This window comes from Zootoca vivipara, chromosome Z1, assembly GCF_965207765.1.
Source record: "Zootoca vivipara chromosome Z1, rZooViv2.hap1.1, whole genome shotgun sequence".
Classification (NCBI taxonomy): domain Eukaryota; kingdom Metazoa; phylum Chordata; class Lepidosauria; order Squamata; family Lacertidae; genus Zootoca; species Zootoca vivipara.
In genome coordinates, this window is record NC_142583.1 from 25,117,057 (window position 1) to 25,142,096 (window position 25,040).

General features: G+C 40.6%; 1 protein-coding gene across 6 annotated transcripts in view; it reads left to right on the forward strand.

Moving 5' to 3' along the window:
* The window catches only part of LOC118084041 (NACHT and WD repeat domain-containing protein 2-like), a 38,650-nt gene extending 14,374 nt beyond the window's left edge, over positions 1–24,276 (forward strand). For 2 of the 6 annotated variants that reach the window (XM_088661061.1, XM_088661063.1), the window contains 20 exons: positions 887–988; positions 1,405–1,563; positions 1,959–2,082; positions 3,393–3,602; positions 5,171–6,042; positions 6,996–7,135; positions 8,078–8,206; positions 9,861–10,192; positions 10,668–10,801; positions 12,142–12,270; positions 13,003–13,250; positions 13,614–13,782; positions 14,351–14,552; positions 14,721–14,851; positions 16,947–17,107; positions 17,639–17,796; positions 18,882–19,088; positions 19,567–19,661; positions 21,855–21,976; positions 22,397–23,549. In XM_088661061.1, coding sequence (XP_088517187.1) covers positions 887–988; positions 1,405–1,563; positions 1,959–2,082; positions 3,393–3,602; positions 5,171–6,042; positions 6,996–7,135; positions 8,078–8,206; positions 9,861–10,192; positions 10,668–10,801; positions 12,142–12,270; positions 13,003–13,250; positions 13,614–13,782; positions 14,351–14,552; positions 14,721–14,851; positions 16,947–17,107; positions 17,639–17,796; positions 18,882–19,088; positions 19,567–19,661; positions 21,855–21,976; positions 22,397–22,635 — 4,063 coding nt within the window. In that variant the 3' untranslated portion in view covers positions 22,636–23,549. Of the gene's footprint in view, positions 1–886; positions 989–1,404; positions 1,564–1,958; positions 2,083–3,392; positions 3,603–5,170; positions 6,043–6,995; positions 7,136–8,077; positions 8,207–9,860; positions 10,193–10,667; positions 10,802–12,141; positions 12,271–13,002; positions 13,251–13,613; positions 13,783–14,350; positions 14,553–14,720; positions 14,852–16,946; positions 17,108–17,638; positions 17,797–18,881; positions 19,089–19,566; positions 19,662–21,854; positions 21,977–22,396; positions 23,550–24,105 lie in introns of those variants that run through there. The other 4 variants (XR_015947884.1, XM_088661062.1, XM_088661064.1 and 1 more) reach the window with 4 other exon arrangements.
* Positions 24,277–25,040: the final 764 nt, after the last annotated feature.

A 25,040-nucleotide genomic window follows, 5' to 3' on the forward strand; every position in this document is an offset into this window, starting at 1 on the left:
AACCCTCTTGTACTTTCACATATTTTGTGGAGCAAATTAAAGAAATATAGTATGGTTTGGCTTCCTTGTCAAAAAAACAGTGCAGACAGACCTTCCCTAAGAATTGCCACCCATGCAGGCACAATGCTAGGAGGGCCAGTGGAAATGGTTAGGGAGCAGGATCCCGTGAGCCAAAGTTGCATTTTAGACTTCTAGTGAAATCTTTCCAAAATGTCATTTCTAGCAAGTGGGCATAAGGGCTTGAAGATGGGTACTCAGTGGCACTTAATACTATGTGAAGTGTGTGTGTGTCTAAATCAGGAGGAGGTAATTCTTGGCACTGCTGAGAAAATAAAGCTGTTTTAGTCACTTGTGATGGTGCTAAAAAGCCATACGATTTTTTTTAAAATATTGTGATTAATAGCATTAATAAAATGATTCAAATATGAACACTTATACATCCCATGCTGTGGGATCACTAATAAGGCATCCTCCAGAGGCTGGGGATTATAAATGCCATCAGTCCAAACTAGTTGCAGCTGATGGGAGTTGTAACCCTTGCCATGTGGTTGCCAACAATCATATAAGAATGTTGACACCACAAACACATTTTGTGCATGTCTTTACAAGGATAGTCTTTTTCCTTGCTTGTCACTTCTGGATGCTGGAAATTGCGATTAAATAATCACCAGCATTCTCCCGTGTATATCTTCATATTTGGACATTCATAAAAGGAACTAGGTTTTTGAACATCCTCACGTGGTTGTCAACAACTACATGTGTGGTGGCATCTAACTGGGATATGAATGGAAGAAAATAAACAACACTGTCCAAAAGTCACTGTAACCTATACACAATGTTGAAATGTGGATTAAAACTTCCCCCCTCCATGTTTTCATTTGACCAGAACAATCCATTTGAAGGATATTCAAGAAATGCGAAGAAAGGAAGCATTTGAAACTCATAATGATGACGAGATTCTGGAACATATCCGGCACTGTCAGGCCTTGTGAGTTTGGTGGTGTTTGGTTGCTTACTTTACTTTAGCCAGGCTTCATGATGGAGAACAGTTGAAGAGTTGATATGATAGTTGTGATTTAAGAACAATCTTATTAGCAGCCTGTATTGAAGTGAAAATCTGACCTACCCGTTCATTTGGGCAGCATTCTAGTCATTCAACAAGAGCGTATATGAAGGAAAATTAAATGATACCAATTCCTACTCACACCCACAGCCCTGACTCTTACCAGAACATAGACATGTTTGAGAAATATAAGTTGTACTCTTGTAAATCACTTCTTCTCTGCTACCAACATGTCACCAAAGTACTTTCTGGACCACTGTGTACTGGCTAAGACTGATGCTGTGCACACACCATACCTTTAAAACAAATAGTGTCTGATTTGTTTTCCCCTCTCAAAACAGGGTTAAATGTCTAATAGGAAGAGAAATGTTTTTGTGCAAACTGAAGAATCGTGTTGCATCCTCGAACAGAAGGCTAGTTGTAATTTGTGGAGAGGCTGGATGTGGGAAAACTGCCGTCATAGCAAAAGCCGCTTCTTTGGCTCCTAGCTGGATATCTGGGTAAGGGCCTCCCGCAGTCTCACAGATACTTGGAACATAGATAAAAGTTCTTGAATAAAGACAATAGAGATAAACCCAGTGTCACCCATACCCAGCTCCCAACTGCTGCTTACTAGCTACCAAATTTGCTCCCTTTGATTTGTCTTAGCCGGTATCACAGAGTGCTGTGAATTCTGTGAAATGTAAAACTATTCCATATTGATAACAATATATAAACTAAATTAATACCTTTATATTTGCATATTTTACTCTAAGCCCAACATTCAACTAGATGATATAGTAATGGCATGCATACATTGATTTAACAGCTAAACACATGTATTAAAAAGAAAACATTTTCATGAGCAAGGTAAAAAGCTTTTTTATTTTATTTGCTTTTTTCCATTTTCATTCAGGAACCTCAGAGTTGTAATTCGATTTATTGGTGTTACTGGTGAAAGCAGAAATATCCGACTCACTCTCTTCAGTCTTTGCTACCAGATAGCTTCTATCTACAAGGTCTCGGTTAATTTATCCAAGGTAACAAATTAGATTTTACTTCTTTTGAAGGCTCAAACAAAAAATTATACTGCTGCATTTTTATGGCGGCAGCACCTACATGCACACACTTTCTCCTCCACATGATTCAACAAGAAATAAAACTTAGGAGTGGAAGATGACAAAATAGCTCAAGCCTCCGCGGACACGGAGCAATGAATTCAAACTACAAGAAAGAAGATTCCACCTAAACATTAGGAAGAACTTCCTGACAGCAAGAGCTGTTCGACAGTGGAATTTGTTGCCAAGGAGTGTGGTGGAGTCTCCTTCTTTGGAGTTCTTTAAGCGGAGGCTTGACAGCCATCTGTCAGGAATGCTTTGATGGTGTTTCTTGCTTGGCAGGGGGTTGGACTGGATGCCCCTTGTGGTCTCTTCCAACTCTATGATTCTATGATTCTATTCTAATGCTGACAGTGCTGCTCAGATAATGAAAGGTCAGAAACCAATAAACACTTTTCAGCAAATGATCAGTGCTATTACAGCTGACAGTGCTCATAATCAGTTCAACATGGGGAAGCAAAGGGGCTCAAGAGGCACATCTCCATCATTGCATCATCAGACAATGTAATGTATTGCATGTCTACAGTCAACTCATGTCAGAGAACATCTCCAAAGTTAAAACAGATTTCCCACAATTTCTATTGCCAACACCTTCTTAATAGTCTGCAAGCCATTAGGAATCCCTTGGTATCCATTATTTTTGCTGAGTTGACATTTTGTTTCTGCTCTTTACTCAATCATAGTGTTTAAAAATAATAATCATTCTTACCTAGGAATGAATAGATTGGTTTATTTCCACGCCATAACAGTTTCTTACGTGTTCATTCGTGTCTGTTTCGTCACATTTCCACATCAACCTGTGAATTTTATTAAATGCATGAAAATTCAAATTGTTTTCACACATGTATTTTCACAAATATACCCTAAAATACACATTTTTAAAACATAGCTTTTAGCTGAAAACAGTGTTACAAAAATTTGAATTGGATATAGCAGCAGAAATGAATATGAACTTTTGTGGAAACATATCACAGGGCTCTCTGGAACATGTAATTTTGAAGCATCTATTCCTCTACAAAGAACTCCTGCAACATTTATTAAAGAAAAGGTTTATCTGGAAAAGGTAACAACTTTATGGGATATGTCTGCTAAAGGATAACAATGAATGCAAATTAAGTTGATTAGCTGAAAAATGTTGAACGGAATTTTCAGGCATCTCTGTTCCTGTGACCCAACACAGTATTCATAGGTACTTGGGACTGGCTAAAATGTTTGCTATCTTTCTCAAAAAGGATTTTGAAGGATTGGTGGAAGAGTTTCTTTCTTTACTGGAGTCTGCCACACAAGACAAACCACTTCTAATATGTCTGGATGGCATAGATGAATTATCAGAGGAATATGTCACAGATTTTCCTTGGATACCTCCTGAATTACCAAAGAATGTGTATTTTATTGTTTCCACGTGCACCGAATCAAGTTTTTCATGCTTAAAAAAACTGGAGGTAAAGTGATATCTTATTCAGTTGTTTTTTTCATTCCACGCTTTCTCAAACAGTGGGAAATTCCAGGGCAGTTTGGTAGGGTCAGTACTGGACACTTTCAGCACAATCCTATCCTTGAAAGAAAGTCCTGTTGAAATCAATGGGTCTAAGTCCCACATAGGTGTGTGAAGGATTGCAACCTTAAGGGCTTTGATCCAGTCCCCCATGAGCACAAATGTTCATGGATTCCCACACAGGGCATAGAACATATCCTTAGGGGAAAGTGAGAGTCGTGCCCTAATCTTGCTTTCCTTGAGGAAGTGGAAGAGGTAAGTTGGATGGTGATATGAAACTTGTACCCAGACCTCCCATTCCATGTAATAATAGGCTAGCATGTTGAGTGCTCATGGGCACAGGCCTCAGAGTGGATCCTGACTCTGTTATGTGCTATGCAGATCTTTCTAAATGTGAGTGTTGCCGTACCCACAGTGACCCATTGGATCAAGCCCATGGTGCTCTTGTGGTATCTGTTTATTTAAAGCTTGAGTAATTTATTTACTGAATTTATATTCTACCTATCCTCCCAAAGGAGTCCAGGGCAAATAGGAAGGTATAGGTAAGAGAGCGCTAGATTTACAACAACACCCACCCCAAAGCAACAGCAGACCCAGAAGAGACTTTACCTTGTAAAAGCTTTCTTTCTTTAGCCATATACAAACTGTTCTGTTTAACTTTCTTGGTGTGTATACCCTTTTTCCTCTATGGGTTTTTCCACACTGGAGCAAAATGTGGATTCACACTAGCCTGTCTCTACATTAACAGAGGGGCATCTACCGTACATGACACTTCCCCTATCCCAGTGTTGTCCTGTACCCTTTTCCCTTTAAATGTGGGGTTTTCCCCCCTATCCTTGGAAAGTCCAAAAAAGACCAGGATCAAAAATTCCTGCATTTAAGGCAGCCATTTCATTCTACATCTATGCCATAATTCCAAGGTCAGTTACGTCTGCGTTTTATACCCCAGCCCTTTCCCAATATCAGATGTGAGTCAAGAAAGGTAAGACACAGGAGAGTGTCAGATTTTGCTCCAGTCCCTCTCTGATCTGTCTAGTCTAAAAAGTAAAGGGAACATGCCACCTATATTTTATAGTCAAACTGTCACACAGGTGTTTAGTATTAACCCTGAGTCTTGATTCAAAACTTGAAGAGCCAACCTGTGGAATCCTGGCAGAGATTTATAGGTATAGTTATCTGCCCCACAAATCTGGTTATTGGATGAAGAAGTGCAGAAATCCAGTGATATTAAATCCTTTTTAGGTTCTTATGTTTTACAGTAAATAGGCTGTCTTGTATTAGGCTGGCAAAGTGAAACCAACTCAATTGGCATTGATCAGGCCTGGAGACAATGTGATCAGGGGCAGACTTTGGTCTTTCAAATTTCAGCAGCACCCTGTGCAAGGCCAAAATTTGGTCCTCCCCCATCTTTTGCCTACCGTTTTGCGCATGCACTACTACATCACAGTTTCAAAGCTGCAAGTGACCTAAATCTGCCTCTGATGTGATAACTGAGATAATGCTTCTTTTCCTCAGAAAATAACAGTGAAAGAGAATATTTTACAAATACCTCCTTTGACATTTGGAGAAATCAGTGAGATGATAATCTCCTGGTTAGAAAAGGATTGCCGAAGACTTTCCCAGCAACAGCATGATCACCTAATGGAAGCCTGCACAGCCTGCCCAGTACCACTTTATGTATACTGTGCCTATAAGGAGTCCTGTTTATGGACATCTTTCAGCCCAGAGGCAGAGGTGTGTCTTCCTCAAAATATACCTGATCTGTATTCATGGACACTGAGCAGAATGGAAAAATCCCACGGAGAACAAGTTGTAAAAAAGATGGCAGCTTATACCACGCTTTCAAGAAATGGCCTTACTCAGGAAGAGCTGCTCCACCTTATGTCAACGGATGATGTGGTTCTTAAGGAAGTAGCTAAATTCCAAAAAGTCTCAATTTCCGCATTCCCGCTAGTGCTGTGGTTGAAACTTTTGGATGATTTTGGAGACCACCTGAAAGAGCAAATAACTGATTGCACTTATGTTTTTAATTGGGCTCATACATCTCTGAGACATGTCTGCATGGACAGATATCTCAGAACACAGGATTCCCAGGCATCGCTGCATGCCACCTTTGCAGATTACTACCTGAGTAGAATTCCACATAAACTCATTGAAATGTCTACATTTCAACCTTTGGTCTGGACTTTAGAAAAAGAATCCAATATCAGCTACACCTTTAACATTCGTAAGCTCCTTGGGACTCCGTATCACCTCATCAAATCTAAGAATATTACTGCCTTAATCAAAGAATGTCTCTTTAATTATGAGTTTCTCTTATACAAAGCCTGGGCTTCATCAGTTATCAGTATTGAAGCGGATCTAAGAGCAGCTATCAATGCAGACAGGTAGGCTTACAGCAGCAGAACACAACTGTGAATGTCTGGGCTTATTTTACTTAATCACAAACCCTCATACTTGCAGCCTGTCATCAACTAATCTGGTATGATAGTAGGGCCTGCCCAAGAGAGTTGGCTGCCTGAGCTGAAAGTCAAAATGGTGCCCTCCATTTTTCCTATGTGGTGGCCATTGACTCTTAGGCCTCATCTGCACTATACATTTAGAGCAGTTTGATACCATTTTAAACATTGGACCCAGCTATACAGCTGCAAATAAAACACTTTAAATGTGTTGTAAAGTGCAATATACAAATGTGACACTAGATGGTAACAGTGAGCTATGCCAAATTCAACGTATTTTTCAAAACTTTTCTTAAAAGGGATTTGCACAGCGTTTTTTAATATGTGTGTAGATTCCACCAGTCACAGCTTATCCCAAAGAATTCTGGGAACTACAAAGAATTACGAGAACTACAGTTTGTTAAGAGTGCTGAGAGTTGTTGAGAGACCCTTCTTCCCCTCACAAAACTATAATTTCAGGGTGGTTTAAAGTGATATGATCCCGCTTTCAATGTGTTGTGCAGATGAGGCCTTTCTTTAACACAGGTAAATTGATCTTCACCCCACCTAAGGGCAGCAGGCTAGCTGAAAGGTGGGCACATATTGCTTTATCTTCCAAACCACTTCCATTGTTTATAGCACTGTTCAGCAATCCATTTTGTTTAACAATCAAACCTACATTCAAATAAAGATTCTAGTTACATGCTAATCAAGTTATTATGAGTTTAGTTTCCATCCTGGCCCTCAGCTGACCTTTCATTTCTTAACAATAAATAGTTAAGTCCCACAATGTTTCTCTGTGAAAACCACTTCTCTGTAAAAACCCCTCTAGTATTTTATTGATATGAGAGCAAGGAAACTCAAATGTGATGTGATTCCTGCCCCCCTTGCCTCCTCCACAGGACTATACATGACTTAACTTTATTAAGTGAAGCGCTCAAGTTATCCAAGAAAGTTTTACTACAAGACCCATGTCAGATGGCTTCACAGCTTATAGGCCGCCTTCATCGTATTGTTGCGGCGGATAAACCAGTGGCCCCAGGTACTGAAAATTATGATATTTAGATTGTTAAGCAAGTATTTTGCGTTTTCTGTATTTTTGATATTTGTTTGGCGCGCCAACCATTATTTGTCACTATTGGGACTTAAGCATCCAAGACAGAACCCAGGGCCAGCCCAGCCATTTGGCAGAGTGAGGCCTCTGCCTCAGGCAGTTGAAACCCCTAAAGTGGTGCCCCTGCAAACATCCCACCCTCTCTGCCACCTTTCGGGGCACATGAGATCTCACCCAAAATCATCGCTGATGCCATGTGCCACTTCTCCACCAATGACAGGGCAGGGTGGCACTTCCTGTTTTGCCTCAAGCGGCGAAACGGGACGTGATGGCCCTGGCAGAGCCAAACTATACTTACATGTTTCCTGGAGCGTAAGTTCTCTTGACAGGAGGCAGAAAGAAATACTGGAGGCAAATATAAGAATGTAATTGAGGGCTGGGGACCTTTTTCGGCCTAAGAACCGCATTCCCTTCTGAGGAATGGGGCCAGTGATGGAGCCAGAGACAAAAGTGGGCAGAACAACAAATATAAATTTTACCTTTGTAGTCTAGTTCACACACACACACACACACACACACACACACACACACACACACACACCTGTATACTCCATCCAGGGAAGGCTGACTCATTTTCAGAGTTCAAGGAGACATTCCAGTCAGGCAAAAAACATTAGAGGTGTGAAACACACACAGTGAGGATTGTGGCCTGAGGAGACTTCTGAGGGGCAGAGAGAAAGAGACCTGCCCCCTATTCAGTCCCTTGGCCTGAGGTTCTCCACCCGTAGGGATGGAAACATGCATTTTAAAAACATTTCAAATAATGCAGAATTGAGGTCAACAGGGTAAAAACTCCCCCATTTCATATTTATTACAGTTTTAAAGCCAGCTCAATGAATGACTAACATCTATTATTTTGGGTTGATTCAGGTGATCCCAAAAAATATCCCTATCTGCCAGCTCTTTTGTCCCAGTGTCAGAAATCTTCTATACCTGTTCTTCTACCTTCAACAACCTGCCTTATAGAACCTGGTAGACTTCTCTGCGACCTTCTGAGAGGTAAGGGAGAATAATATTAACCTTTTAGAAACCGTTTAATGGCGAACCTGTGCTGAAGTTCTACACCCTCTAAGCCCTTTGGAAGATTTGGCTAAAGACCGGAAGTTACGAAGTTTCTAGCAACTTTGGCTTGATGTCTATTCCCTATGTATTTCATTTTAGCATTGCATCTATAATTCTTACCATTCAGTCCCTTCCGCACCACTAGAAAAGCAACCAGACCTTTCTTTATGGTTTGGATAGGGAGAGAAAATAATCATATTGTTTCTTATAACTTGTGTTTTGGCCGCTCTGCCTGTTTGCTGACATTTTGCTGCCTTAGGCAAAATACAAGATGGTGCCCATCCCCATTTAGAAAGTGACTAGCAGCTGAATCTCATGTCAGTGCTAGCGGTGGGACAACATTGCCCCCACCCCCACCCCGAGGACAGCATGTAGGCATAGAGGACACAGGGCACACACACACACACACACCAAAACATTCCTGCTGTTCCCTGCCTTGCAGCATCTACTGCCTGCTGCCTCACTATTCCTGATGAGCAGACTGCCCCTGGTCATTGGCACTTAGTCTTCTTAAAAATATTTTTGCTAACATGGCAAGCTTTGTGATTGGGCCAGAAGCATTACAAGCTATATCTACATTTGTGCGGAGAGGGAGGGGAAGTTCCAGTGTCTGCAGCCGAAAGACATTGCGCTGACATAACAAATGTGTTGAATCCCGCCTACAATCTCTACTGAGACACTTGAGCGTTTCTGAAAACTGGACAAACTCTCCCAATACACACTTTGGGGGCTGAAAACATTGCTGTTATTTTTAAATAGGCACTCCAGTTGCTGTCAATTGCAGGTGTTATTTTATTCTATGCCACTGCAATACAATGCCAAGTAATATTACGTTTCATGATATTGTACTCAGGTGGCATGAGACATATTCTGGGCTAAGTGATTATGGGCTTGATAATGGGTAGGGTGGTCATGTGCCCTATTCTACAAAGGGCAGTCCTCTATTTGAAGGCGTCCTCTATTTCAAGGTCTGTCCAGTCCAAGTTGGGTTTAAAAATAAAGATCTAAAAGAAGGGAAAACAGAGGCCTTGAAATTGCCCATCAACAGTTAGGACCTGGACTGTAGGCTGAGCAAGCAAGCATGACCTAGGCCCAGTCTTCCCCAGCCCCCGCCATCATGGTGATATGTACTTACCTAATTTAAATTATTATGGTAATTATTCCTAAATATAGTTTATGTCCTCTTTTTAATTATTATGTTGTTTTAATGGGTTTCTTGATTGTATTAACTGGATGTTTATTTTAATGGTTTGATGGAATTGTTTTAGTGTGTATTTTAATCATCATAGAATTGTAGAGTTGGAAAGGGACCCCAAGGGTCATCTAGCCCAACCCCCTAAAATGCAGGAATCTCAACTAAAGCATCCATGACAGCTGCCCATCCATCCTCTGCCTTTAGAAACTTCTTATAATCAGTTTTCTAAACTGCTAAGAAACCATTTTTACAAGTAAGTGGTATAAATTAATAAATGATGGTGAACAGCTACCCATTTATCTGAGTTTCAGAGGAAGGTAAACAATTCCAATTGATTTTACTGAAGCTGCTTTTCCCCAGAGCGAATTCTAAAATTTTACTCCCGTGGATCTATAGGTCACTTGGACAGAATTGTAGCAATTGGAGAAACCCAGGAAGAATTCACTGTTGCAACAGCCTCCAGTGATGGCACTCTGAAATTGTGGGATTTGAGGGTCGGCAAAGCTGTCTTCACTCTGCATGGAGTTGGGAATAATATCAGTGCAATTGTAGTGTGTCTGGAGAACAGACTGGTGGCTGTGTCTGACAAAAGCACTATTAAAATCTGGGATCTTTCCCTGGAAAAAGTGGTATATGCAACTGGCGAGTTTGTTGGTACTCCAATACTAACATCTGCAATGAATGGACACCTCTTACTGGTGTTTTTTAATGGCAGCCACATGGTTAAGGTGAGGTGTTGTTTTTTAAAAAAAATCACATGTATGACAGTGGGTAGAATTATGTTCTGTGCACTGACGTGGTTGGTTGTGTTTTGCTAGATTTTTGTGCTGTTATTTCATTGGTATTGTATTGAATTTAAGTCTTTAAGTTGTTTGGAACTGTTAATCACCCCATGAAACTTGGTTATGGGGAAACTATAAATGTAATCGATAATAAAACGAAACTAACCTTTGAATCAGGTCTTATGTAGATCAGCAGACATTAACAGATATTTTGATACTGATGCTGGGATCAGTGTAAGAAAGAGATACAGGATTCAAGCCTTTAATTGTATTCCGAGTGGCCTACTTTTTATAGTTACTTTTCTTGGCGATTTTGCAATTTGGGCTCAGCAGGAAAGGTATGCAACATGGCTTTACATAGATACAAAGTGGTCAGCAGCCAGCTCAAACCAATTCGTTTCCATACTATATTATGTTTCAGGTTTTTGATCTTGCTCATTCCTGCCAGTTGCTCCATGAGGTATACCTTTCTACAGAGGAAGAGCCTATCCAGAAGACTAATTCCATTTTGGTATCCAAAAATTCAGTGAAAGATTATGTTCTCTGTGCCTTTAGGTTAGTAGAATGTAATTTATTGTATTAAAATAAATAGTAAACTCCTCTCTATAGAAAGGCTCCATGCATTTGATAAATATTTCATAAAGAAAAGCCTTGTAGATCAACTATAAAACTGTTTAATCACTACTTGGATGTATTCTATATGGGTGGAACTTAACATCACACAAATACGATAGGCAACAAAGGCATTTCTGTTTGCTAAGTGGAACAACCTCCCCTCTCCTTCTTCACACACTGTTCAGCGGATTCTCCAAACTGTCCAGAGTGGATTTGGCGAAGGCATGGGGGGAATTTAGGGGAAGAAAGCAGAGTGAAAGCTCCATTGCGCTATCCAGAGTCCTTGCACTGGCTTCTGCTAGTGGACCAGCTTAGTGGAATCCAGCCCTATGTTCTCCAACACAATGTATTCTCGCTATTTCTCCCCATCAGTACCACAATGCCTTCATGCAATCTTTCCACCTGGTATCCCTCACATCTAGTTTTGGACTACAACTCCTATCATTCCTGACCATTGGGCACGCTGACTGAGTTTGTGGCCTAAACATCTGGGGGAGGCTGCCTTAATGTTTCAGTCTCAAACGACATGTCCCCCTCCACATTCCTAATTACTTAACAGGGGGATGAAGTTTTGGAAATGGTCTGAAACAGGGGCCAAAGAGAAATTAACATAAGTCCCCAGAAGTTGGAGCAAGTACATTCACAAGATGGTGCATCTCCCTCTGCAATTAAGCTATACAATTTCCCATTGGCCTGATCCAGCAAGCTCTTTTAATGCTCTTATGCTTTGCCATAGCTGTGTGGCTATTACAAGGAAGATCTCTATTGTAGGGAATGTAGCCGACAAAGTCATTCCCTTTGTGGAAACTGCAAAGTCATCCCTTTTGTGGTGGAACTGCCCCCCCTCTCCTTACTTCATGTGCCTCCCAAATCCAGAGGGTTGCAGGAACCTTGAGAACAGGTTTTGGGGGGGGGGCACAAATGGTGCAGGGGAGGGGAAGTTGCATTGCACAAGGGGGAGATAGTGAATGAATGGAACGCCCATTGGATACAACCCACTGGTTTTAGGCCCAGTCAGACTTGAGAAAGATAAACACATCTTTAGAAAACTAATTTTTACTGGCTTTAATAATTTCTCAAAAAGGAGAACAGCAGCATGCCTCATAAACTAGGGTTTTATTTGTAGCTTTTCTTCTTGGTGGATTTGGATGTAAAATCAAGATTGCCTCTTTTAGAGATTCACATGGTCATTATTGTAAACAAAATGTGACTTTGAGGATGATGTGGTCTTGATTCTGTAACATTGTGGCTTCCATAAATCTCTCTCCTCTCTTTTGCAGGAGCGGAAGTGAAGCCATGGTCTTTAGTGGCAAAAAGGGGAAAGTAGTTGCTAAGCTGAAAAGCCAAGAACCAGTGGCAGCTGCTGAGGATGTTGCTGTAACTAAGGAATACTTCCTAGTGATCTTCAGGTAGTACTTGGAAATGAAAGAACAACTTTTTCTACCCTCTTCCAACTGACTATCAGTTGACCATTCCGGTATTATGGCATAAAATTACTCACACCCACACATCAAAACTTTATATGTCTCCACAGAAGTAAGCCCTGTTGAATTAAATGAAATTTGCTCCCAAATGAGTATAGGATTTCAGCCTCAGGATGAAGAAAGAAGAGGCAATTGACACACAAAAATATATATATAGTTAGGGTGACCTCATCCCTATCTAATTTTTACACATACTTCCTTTGTGAACCTATGATGCCTCTCCTTTTAAAATATTTACCTTTACCTAATATGAATGTGAATATCACAGAGTTTTTCTTAACTTAATCTTGCAAAGCCTTTAATATACAGTATATATTTATAACTTCAGGAGACTTATTAGGACAAAGCTTGCAAAATTCACTTTATTATTATTAATACTATCGCTACTAATTTTCACTTCTAATTGATAACATTGAAGCTATAGTTTATTGGCCCTTTGGAGTGGGTAACTATTTGTTCTATTTTACATGACGTGAGAGAAGTAATTTGCTTAATGCCATCTTTTTAAACCCTCATGGATTCTGTTTCTCATTATGCTTTAACATACTTTTCACAACACTACTGTTCTTGAGCGTAAGTTTTCCTTCACACTTCATTCATTACTGCAATACCAACGTCTATTCACACAACCCACCCATATTAGCTTTTTCATTACAGGTGTCCCTTCATGAAGCAGCGTGAGATTGTGCATATAGAGCTCTACAACGTCCACACTTTTGCCTATGCTCACAGTCTGAAGGGATGCTGCAATGATTATATTCACATTTTTGCTGTGAATCATTTGGGCTCTCACCTGCTGGCGTTCAGCCCCATTCCAAACACCAATACCACTGAAATAGTGTCATGGAACCTGGAATCTGAAGACCACAAGCACTTGGCGAAGTTTCCTTCAGTCCCAGCTGGTGGTGAGTAACTTTTATGGGAAGTTCAAAACCTCTATAGAAAAAGCCGCAAGAGGAACATGCACTTCCGTACAATGAAAACAAGGGGGAAATATAAAATATATAGGAATTCTCAGTGAGGACATTCACCAGCACATAACTCCAAATAAGGTTATCAGGAAATCTAAATACAGAGTGTATCTGTATATTGAAGCAAGCATATATGCCACGAGTGGGGAACTTACAGCATGTGGCTCAGTGAAAAAGCTGCGAGTTTCATAGGTGTTGTAGACATTCCATGTTTTTCTAGTAACATGATTAGAGTTTAATTATGCAATGTTGAGATTTTATGACTAATGGTTCTTTTAAATTATGATAAATATGTAGGTGTATGCTCTGACCTTCGTTACTGTTTAACATTCTGTGATGGAGACAATTATCTTCAATCTTGGAATTTAGCTTCCAAAATCAATGACCAGTCATTGACAGTCACTGCAAGTAAAGCCAAGAAAACAAATGGTATTCATGATATTCTAACAATGGAAAACTATCCTAGGTAAGAAAGACCCACGACTCTCCTAAAAATGTGTTAGTTACTGTTTTAAATATTGTAGTTGACAACCATCATTTTTAAAAATTCTGGCTATGCACTTTTCAAAAGTAGGTTTCAAAAGTATCCAGTTTTTCAAAAGTAGTTGAGAAAATGCAGAGATTTAAGTGCAAAAGACAGAGTTGTTGTGTTTCAGTGATAGCAGGCAATCTAAGGTACTTGATCCCTGAACAGCTTCCAAAATATGTGCATTACAATAGGCAGGCCTGTTGTATGCTAAAAAGTGGCTGCAATGGGGACGACAGCAGGAAATTCTGTGTGAAATTAATTCCAGTTCTCCATCAAGAAAAGCAAAACAAAGAGAATCTGTATATCTTGGTTTCTTTTGCACTGCTGACCAAGAGCAGAGAAAAGTACCATGGAGGATATGAAAATTCCTTTCTCTAGGGACATCCTTCTTTTCATTTCTTTCCCATCATTCCTATCCACACTCTTTAGCAGTGCAGAAATAAAACATTTGCAAAACTTTTGCTGTATATCAATAACAAGGCTATTCATTTCAATATTTCCCAAGGTATGCCATGTGCAGAAACACAAGTCCAGGGGTCATAACGGTGTGGAACATCATGAAATCAAAATGTAAACATAATGCTGTGAGAGTGGAGAGGGGATTGCTAGAGAATACGGATATAGTTCTGCTCAGAGACATGAAACTTTATGTCCTTACAGACAAAGGAATGGCCTCTTTTGCAGATCCTCCGAGACCCATTTTCCAGGTATTGAAGGCACCTCTGTCCTGTAATTACTGGTTGTTTGTTTTTTAGTGATTGACATTTAAAGCTGAGGCTGTTCAGAAAGAACCTTGTAAGAAAAAGCTGAGACTGTTAAGAAAATGATATGCACGTATATTTCCTTACGGAAATTTTTTTTTTATGCCATTCCAGACTCTTTTAGTTTATGACCTTCTGAAAAAGAAGTACATAAGGAAGCAGACTGGCCTTTACATCATTCCCTGCCCAAATAACGAGTATAAGATCCTTGAAGGAGGCCTTCTACTTGGACTTTCAGAGAACAGGTAATATCTTTACAGCTATTGAAGATAATATGGCTGTTTTCTTTTTACCACATTGAACGGAATAGTCACCATCAGCTATTAATATTGGTATGACATGAATTGACTAGACCAGTGGCTCCCAATTAGCTAATTACTGAGGACCCCCTATTTTTCAAAAGCCAAGCCACGGACTCCCTACTTTTTTAAAAAATATATAATTACCTCTGAAAAGCAATTTTTTAAAACAAAACAAGCCCCTAATAAGCAAATGATGTTAGGTATATGGAAAAAAAACAGACTAGGGCGGAGCGATATCTAGTTTTCAAAATCATGATATACCAGCAGCTAAACATGAGGATATTCCGATATATCACAATGTCTGAAATTGGAAATCAGGCGGTTGGGGTGCATGCAGATCAGGCGTGGAAGGAGCAGCTGTGAAGACTGGATGGTTGGGTGGAGGAGAGGAAGCAGATTCACCTCCACTGCATGGTTTGAGTGGGATGGGATGGGAATGGGAAGTACATCAAGCTGCTGTCATTGGGGGTGGCAGCCAGCGAAGATGCAGTCCACTGTGGCTGCTGCTGCTTTCCTGCTGACTGAGAAAACTTGCTTTGCCTCAGTGCCAGGGGAAGGTAGTGCCACGGACGGTCCCTTGAAGTGAGGGTGATCAGCTGCCCTGTTCCCCATCAGTGTGAGGAAAGGCAGCGCCTTGAAACCAGCTACCCTGGTCTCCCTCCAAGTGAGGAAAGGCAGCTCAGATAAGCAGCGTTATCAGCTGAGATCATTGTGCGATATCAGCAGTGCCTTGAAATCAGCTGCCCTGCTCTCCCTCATGCGAGGAGCAATATATTGCTGCATATTGCTGGGTCAAAATTCATTACCGCAGTGTGATGTCAAAACCAATTTGCCCAATATATTGAAAAATCACACAGCGCTAAAACAAACGATAACATTTGTGACATTAACATGCAAAAATGACAAAAAAATAGTTGGGGAGAGGCAACCAAGCCATGCTTATAGCAACACACTGAGATTAAAAAGCAAAAGATTCCAGGAGGTTCCAGGGTTATTTTTCTGTTGGGAAAATCAAGGCACAGTGAAGGCTAATATCTTTAAGAAATATAGTTTATTTTACACATAAAGGTAAAGGGACCCCTGACCATTAGGTGCAGTCGTGACCGACTCTGGGGTTGCGCGCTCATCTTGCATTATTGGCCAAGGGAGCCGGCGTATAGCTTCCAGGTCATGTGGCCAGCATGACAAAGCTGCTTCTGGCAAACCAGAGCAGCACATGGAAATGCCGTTTACCTTCCCGCTGTAGCGGTTCCTATTTATCTACTTGCATTTTGACGTGCTTTCGAACTGCTAGGTTGGCAGGAGCTGGGACCAAGCAACGGGAGCTCACCCCGTCACAGGGATTCGAACCGCCGACCTTCTGATCAGCAAGCCCTAGGCTCAGTGGTTTAACCACAGCGCCACCTGGGTCCATTTTACACATATTTATACCTAAAGTCTTCAATGGAGAGGATGTAGAACAAGAGTATACTCATTAGCCAGCTCATAGCTTCAGCAAGCTTGGGTCCAAAGCAGCTGTCAGTCATGGCTCCTGCTCAGACAAAGGGGGAAAGATAGCTTTTTGCATTGCCAATGGCCCTTAATGGCCCAGTACCTAGCTCCCCATTGTTTATCAATGGCTCTGCACTTAGGGCCAGGCTGATTTGCATAAACTCACCAATGAATTTTTTTGTCTGGCACAATTTTGCAGCTTGTATTCTCCCTTCATATCCCAAATATTAGATCTATGACAATATGGGACCAGGAAGGTATGGTAGAATGTCCTGCTCATGTATAAAGTGCAGTCTGAATTGCTTCATTTCTGAAGCCTAGCTCTCTTTACAAGCTTCCGAAATGAGATGGATGGGCAGAGAGTGAGCTAAAAGGTGGTTTGTCTGCTTTGATTCTCACCCCCCCCCTTTATCTCCTGAATTGCTCTGTTACTGAATCAGAGATTTTACTTCATTTCTGTGCCCATCTTACATCAACTGATCATCTTGAAGTTCTAGAAAGTTATTATAACATAAGTTCTGTTTGCTTTTCTGGTTCCTGTTTTCAGAGACCATTTTATTACCTGGAACTTGGAAACTGGATTTATTAAGGATCGATTAAGGCCAGAAAACAAGGACAAATTTTCCTTGCAAGCTGAAAAGCCTAACCATTCCCTGTCCAGGGAAAACATGAAAAGATGCAAAGGAGTCTTGCCTAACAGAACAACAGGTTTCAAACTTTTCATACTAATTAATTCCCTTTGCAGTTTACACAAGATATTAAAGCTTACTGTGCATATATTGTTCAACCACCACCACACCCCAGTTGCCTCAAAAACCTTTTATCAGAGGTTTTGTTCTCAGTTGTGTTAGATAACCGTTGCAGTGAGGCAGGACCAAAAGAAAAGCCAGGTTCCAAATTATCAAGTTCAGCATAGCCAAGAGGTGTTTACATTTGCTGCTCCTCATACAGCACCACACATACATATGGCTGCAGAGCAAATTGCTTTTAATATTTATTTGTTTGTTTCTTTGCTTGCTTGCTTGCCTGTCTGCCTGTCATTAAGGACCTTTGGCTCAAAATGAAAAATTCAGCAGAGCAAAGGTAAGCCATTAGGGGGACCTTGAAGGAGTGTTTTGCATCGTGGCCTGTTCTTGTATCACCAAAACACACAAAGTGGCTTACAGCAGTTGAAATCCACTCACGCATTTTAAAAATTGCACTTTTAAAAGTTATTTGCAACACCATTGCATTATATAGCAGTGTTACAGCTTCCATGGGAAAGGCGAAATGAAACAATGACTGGAAAGAGACGGAGGAAGGAAAAGGCAGCAAAAATGGAGACAGAACTGCTGCAGCAACTTGCTAATGAAAAGAGCAATGCCATTGACCAGTTCCTCCTGAGTGGAGATGAGAAGGTGAGAGGCAATGTGTCCTAAGCGCCATATGTTTATCTCATGCCAATGTGCTAATAGCTTGCATTTATTTTAGTGCCTTACAATACTGTTTTTTTTCTAACCCATAGCAGATTGTAAACTTTCTTGAAAAATGAACTTGTGCCATTTTATGGTTTCTAAAAAAATATATGTGTTAGAATTAAGACACTGTGTCCTTTAACCCAGAGATAGTTTAATGTTCAGTTTCTGTTAATTGGTTAATTGGTTCTCATGGGAAACTTACAGATTCTGGCTTCACACAATTAACTCAAGGCAGTGTCAATTTACTCTTGGCAGAAAGCCAAGGTCTGCCTGACCTAGAAACTACTCTCTCTGATTGGTTAACGACCAGCACTGAACTCTGTTATCAAGGAATGCTAGCACAGTTGGTTTTTGTTAGGTGTTAGGAGTAGAAGTGCTGTGTATATGGTTGGAGAGAGAGAGACAGAAAGGATTTATTTTGCTTTGCTTTGTATGCAGAAACTCTGCTGCTTTTATTTTCTTTTAATAAATCCTGTAAATAGTTATTCTGCGTCTAGCCGACTAGTAATTTCCACCTTAACTAGCTTCTGCGCTGTGCAGGAAAACTCTGCTACGTTTGGGCTAAAGCCACTAGAGCTATGCCTGACACTTCATAATTCTAAGATTTAATTCCATCATAACTTATGAACTTTATTTATTAAACATGAACAGCATTTGAGTAGATATTTTAGATTGGAAGCCTATGGTCAGGCTTACTATGATGACAGAAGCTAAAAGAACCAGTCCATGTTGTGTTTGGCTTGGCTACATTTCCTGGAGGGATTTCTGTTTGTGCAGAAGAGGTACCCTGTACCTTATTGGCAGCATATAGTACAGAAGTGGGTAGTTCTGCCAGTCCCTGCAGTAAACAGTTATAGCTCATCCCTCCATTCCTCATAGGTGCAGCTGTCTTATACTGTACCGAAGGCCTTTCATACGACTGCTAGTTGCAAGAGAGGATAGATGCACCAACATTTTATTTCACCTCAAGTATTTATAGCCCAATATCTAAAAATTAATCCACACATCCCATTATCTTCTCTTAGGTTGTTGTGTGTTCCTACTATGCACATCACCTGTCAGTGTTCAGCTTGGAAAGCATGTCCCATCTCCACACCCTTGAGAGCAGAGAATCCATGCTTTTCTTACATAATGCTGCCTTGACCTATAACGGCCATTATCTGGTGCTCTCCAATTACAGCGAGAAGGAGAAAGTCAGCTATGTAACACTATGGAATTTACCCATGGGGAAGGTATGTTTTCTGAAATTCTTTTGAGGTGGCAGAGAACCAGCTTTGCAGTTATGGAATATGCCCCCCCCCCAAAAAAGAGGTCAATGAACAGCCGCAGCTTCCTTGGTGTGCAAACTAAAGCGATTTTTTTGCTGAGCACCGATCTCTTTCAAGCTCTCCTTACAGCAGTTTAAAATTAATGATAGAAAACATTCCCAGTTCTAGAATTTCTGAGCTTGATGTCCTCTTGGTCTGCCCTCCCTCCTATCCCAAAGCTAGACCTGCAACTCTCTGTTTACTGATGCAGCTGACTCTTCAGTATATCTTCACACCTCATTCTTCCAAAGCTGTAGAGTAGAACACCAACAATGTACAGTACTGGAACACTACTCCAGCCTGCCACCTAAAGGGAGAAAGGGCAGTGCTACACATTAGGAAGTGCTAAGCAAGTACATAACCAACAAATTTAAAATAGTTTATCTCTCCCCTAAAAATGCAGGTTAGGAAAAGACTAAAAAATGAGCCAAATGTCTGCTGTACAGCCATTGCTGATGATGCTAGTAGGATAATTTTTGGAGTGATGGTGGAAAACAGGTAAGCAAAATGCCAAAGTTTAGTAGTTTTTTCCCTACAATAGGTTCCTCCCCCCCTTAAATCACTCAGTTCTTATTAATTGTTTTCTGGAGCAGTTTAGCAAGAGTGTCACAGCTGGACACAATTGTAGCAGGTTCTGATTACAGGCTTTTGGAAGCAAAACCTCATGGCACACACAGACAAGCCTTTTTAAATGAAGCAAAATTTACCAGTAAGCACACACAGGCCTATTTTTCATTGGATTCACCTCTCCCCCTTCTGGTGGAAGAGACTGCAAGTACCACATAGCCCTTCTTCAGACATCAATAGTATATTGACTAGATGACCCTTGAGGTCCATTCCATCTCTACAATTCTATTTTTCCATATAATTACTAGTAGTGAGACGTGGGTGGCGCTGTGGGTCAAACCACAGAGCCTAGGGCTTGCCGATCAGAAGGTCGGCAGTTTGAATCCCTGCAACGGGGTGAGCTCCCATTGCTCAGTCCCAGCTCCTGCCAACCTAGCAGTTCGAAAACACATCAAAGTGCAAGTAGATAAATAGGTACCGCTACAGCGGGAAGGTAAACAGCATTTCTGTGTGCTGCTTTGGTTCGCCAGAACTGCTTTGTCATGCTGGCCACATGACCAGGGCCGTCTCAAGCATGTTGGGCGCACTGGCGCCGTGGTGCGGAGATCGCTCCGCCGCCCCCGCCCCATTTCTTGCCGCGGCTGGTGGGCTGCTGCGCAGCTCTGCCACGCGGCGCCCCCCTGCCGGCCCCGCGCCCCCCAGCCTACCCCTAGAGCCAGCCCTGCACATGACCTGGAAGCTGTACGCCGGCTCCCTCGGCCAATAACGCGAGATGAACGCTGCAACCCCAGAGTCAGTCATTACTGGACCTAATGGTCAGGGGTCCCTTTACCTTTACCGAGACAGTATGCTTGATTTAGTAACACAGGATGTTTTTCATAAAGATCAGAAACTACTTTGGGCAGGTGCAAGGGATTACAACTTCCCAGTTCAAGTTGTTTTCCTCCTAGATAGGCCCGTTGTGCTTCACAGACTATTGAAATTCTCCTGCGTTCCACTTGTTGTCTGAACACAAGGTAGAGCTTCTCTATGAACATACAGGGCCTGTCACATACAGCCCTTATCATCAAAGTTGTGTACCACAGGGAAAATATTATTAAAATAATTTACAGACCACTATTCATTTTGAGAAGAAATACCAAGTCCAATGGTTCTACTGTTCCAAACATGACTAACCCTGGTTCCAATCCTATTTGTTTTCTAAAATTTTAGTATATCCTTTGTATCTACATCTCATCAGAAATTGTAATAGAGACTAGAGATATTTAATTTACATGCTCAAGAAAGGTTTGACTGTCCAGCATTCAGCTGCATAGCTGTTAACTAGCTAAACTTCTGGGCAAACGTTTGCCAAGTTTCATTAGTTGGCATTACTTTGTGTAAGTTTGGGTAACTAAACTGTGAGATGACGTTGTAACACCTATACAGTGGTACCTTGGTTCTTGAATGAAATCTGTTCCCAAAACCCGTTCGCCTTCCAAAACGTTCGAAAACTGAGGCGCGGCTTCCCATTGGTTGCAAGAGCTTCTTGCACTCAGCAGAAACCACGTCACATGTTCGGGTTCCGAAAAATGTTCGAAAACAGAAGCATTTGCTTCCGTGTTTTTGGCATTCGGGAGCCAAAACGTATGATATCAGAGGCGTTCTGGAACCAAGCTTCCATTGTATGGTGAATTTCCTGGAGCAGAGATGCTTAGGTTCCAAATACTTTTGGATCCAAATACTTTAGGTTCCAAATACTTTTGGATGCTTAGGTTCCAAATACTTTTGTACAAAAATTTAAAATGGTGCAATGAAAGCAAAGAGGGCATGAAGAAGTGATCCACAGCTGTATGTCATGGATTGGAAACCTTTATTCAGCCCTTTTAAGTACAGTAGTCATTAGTGAAAGAATATCTAATCTGCATCTGTTGAACATTATGTCCCACGTATTAAAATATGTTGTCCAGTATTCCAGATGTCCCAATTTACAAACATTCAATAAGGCAGTAGGGCAAGCTGAAGAAAATGTGAACTCAACACCTTTTTTATAAAAAAAAACACCAACATTTGCTCACCATAGTTATTTCCCTGTCTGTCACTCTCAGTACTACAGAACTGATATCTCTTTTTTGTGAATTCTAGGATAAAGATCTGGGATCCGTTTAAGCATAGGCACAAGCTAATTCAAGGTTACGAAGGTCTTCATCTAACTGTGTACAGCAAACTACACATATTAGATGGAACAAAGGCTGTTCTCCTTGCAGGTTTGTGACAGATTTATTTTGTGGAGGCTGTTGGAGGCAGTAGGGCTAGAATATTTTTGTTGCATTAAGCTGGGAATCAACTCAATGCAATTTTCTCCCCCAGTTTGCTTTATTTGCTTACAATGGTTAGTTTAAACATTTAATGGCAAAGCAAAGGTAAAATACCTGGCCTCTGAAATGGGTACTTTATAAATTAAAAGGGGGAAATCCTTTCAATGTTGGCATGATTTTTAACTTTTCAGCCACCCTAACCCTTTGAACAAGGGGGAAACCAGAAAGAAATATTGATTTCTATTCTGCATCCATAGATTTAGCCAACATGAATGGGTTGATATTACGACTGATGGGAAAGGAGGGAGAATTCACAATGCTGTGCCTTAGCAGGACATAGTGTGATGTTATGCGTATTTTTCCCATTAGGTGAAGTCAGTATCTGGGATTTGGAAAGTGGCACAGTTATATCAGTCTTTACACCAGACAGCAAAATTTCCTGCATGACAGTTGCATTTGATAGAAACACAGTTCTTTTAGGTTTGAGTGACAACCCTACTCTCATTACTTTGAAAATGCTGAGCACCAACACCGCTGCAAGTTCAACAGGAAAAGATTTGTTTGGAGAGGAATCCTCAAGCAGTGAAGAAGAACCTGAAGTTATTTAAAAGCCAAAATTTTAACCAAGTAAGAAGCTAGCATTCACAATTCAATGGCTTTTTTTAAGAGAGTATGTTACAAGATATCCATTTATTTGGGAGAACTGGTACAAAATACTTTTGCGTTTCTGTAATGTTGAATCATCACCCAGAACAGACCCAAGGAAATCAATGAGCTTGTGTGGATTTTAATGGGTCTAGTCTAAGCGAGATGAGTGCCGCACCCCATAGTCGCCTTTGACTGGACTTAACAGTCCAGGGTCCTTTACGGTACCTTTTACCTTACTCTGTAGCTTAGTTGGTTTATAATCTTGCCCAAACAAAAATACCTACTTTTGGTTTGCTATTGGCAGATGTTTCCTGGCCTTCTGCATCAGTGAGAACTTCTATTGATTGCATTGTCTAAGGATCCAAACGGAGATTATCAGGGATAAAACACCCAAGTCACTAGTTCCATTTGTGTTGGGTTATATAGAGCTGCTTTATTTAGCCTTGAGCTCCCAATGTTGCTGGACCAAAACTCGCATCATCCCTGACCATTGGCTAAGCTGGCTGAGGTTTGGTGAGAGTTGAAGCCCAACAATATCTGTGGTCTCAAGGCTGATATAGTAGATATTTTGTGCCCTAAATGTCAGGAAATGGATGAATAATTTGATTTTAACAGAATACGTAGAAGGAAGCGGTCCCCTTTTTTAAGGAGCAGCAAAAAGTAATTGGGATACATATATACTACACACATGGTGAAGCTCATGTGCTTGATTAGGTTTCATAAAGGTAGGAAAGGGTTATCTATCAACTTTAAGAATTGTTATGACAATGATAATAGATTTCAGCGATTTTGTAAAAGATATAATCAGAATGTTTCAATGGAAATATTGATATCTTTTGTAATATTTACTGATAAATTAAAATGATAGCAAACATTTGGATGATACTGGGTAATGGCTATTGCATTATGAATATGCATTTGATATCATACTAATCTAAAGCTAAAAGAAGCTAGAGTAATACATTCGTCTTAGTACTACTAACAATGAGAAATTCTGTTAACTAATTTAGTTGGGTCCAGCTGATTTTGCTCCATCTGAATATCTCAAAGTATGGTTTTAAACAGGACTGTGTTTGTTCTCATCCCTGCTTGGCTTTTGTGGGCACAGCTTATTCCTTATAGGCATTGACATAAACACTAGCCTCAACCATATCTCTTTGGCACATACTGTACTTGTCAGCTTTGTGTGGAAGAACACCAGTTTATTTATAAGGAAGCATAGGTACAACAATTTCTGATCATCCTGTTTAGGAATTCATTCAGATGTCCACTTTCATCAATGAATGCCCTTTCTAGTTATTCTGTGAGATGCAGTTTTAAGAGGTAAGTGCAACATGATACAGCATAGAATGGCTTAAATTATGAAATTACGTTTATTTCTTACTGTTCCCACTTCCCTCTTTCCTGTCATTATATGCTGCTAAATTTAGGGACGCTCAAAGGGAAGAATACTACTTGTCTCACTCAAGCATATAAGCCAAGCAAGTCAGAAGGAATCTCAGCATTCATACCTATTATGATGGTTTTCATCAGAGCTCCAGTACTTTTATAGCTTTATTTCAGTACCATTTGTCAGATACAAATAAAAGAATATTACAGAACCTAGGAGCTCAAGAGCTGTGTGGGGTGTTCCAGGCATGCACTGGAGACTTCCAGTCTCACTCCACCCTATGTCAAGGTACCCCTGGAGTGACATTTTGAGAGGCAAATGGAGAATGCAGTGTGAAAGGGAAAACTGACTTCTTTCCACATGCACAAAAATATTTATTATACATGTACAGGTTTCTTTGGATCCCAGCCTGTGTGCATTACTGAAAAGGGGGGCAATATAAAAATGTTCTGTTCCATTTTTACAACCAAAATGGTTTTTATTCATAAAACATAGCATGCAAAATATTAGATCCAAGTAATTGATACACTTCAGTGGCACCGTTCTTATTTGCATGTGCCCAGGCTTACGAAATTTAGAACCAAGAGGGAGATTGTCAAACCACAGCAAGCAAACTTATTTTAAAATCATTAGTTCATAGCAATGACAATTTCTTAAAAATGGGAAACATTATCATTTTGCTAAGATAGGGCTAAGAGTCAGGTTGTCAATTGGAAGCAGAGGAGACACAGGAATTGCAGACACTAGTCTGGGCATTCCAAGTTTAGGAATAGTGCAGGTATTTAATGTACACCATTACCTGGTTGCAGAATTATAATGCCTAGAAACAGATCTGAAATGCACAAGTAGTTTTACAATCAGTGGAAGGTGTTGAATATGGTGTTAAGCACACAGGAGCGAATAAATCCAAAAGCAGTTCCCAAGTCTCCTTCAATCAGCTGGGATCAAGTCACTGTTCAAAATATGTCCTCTTTC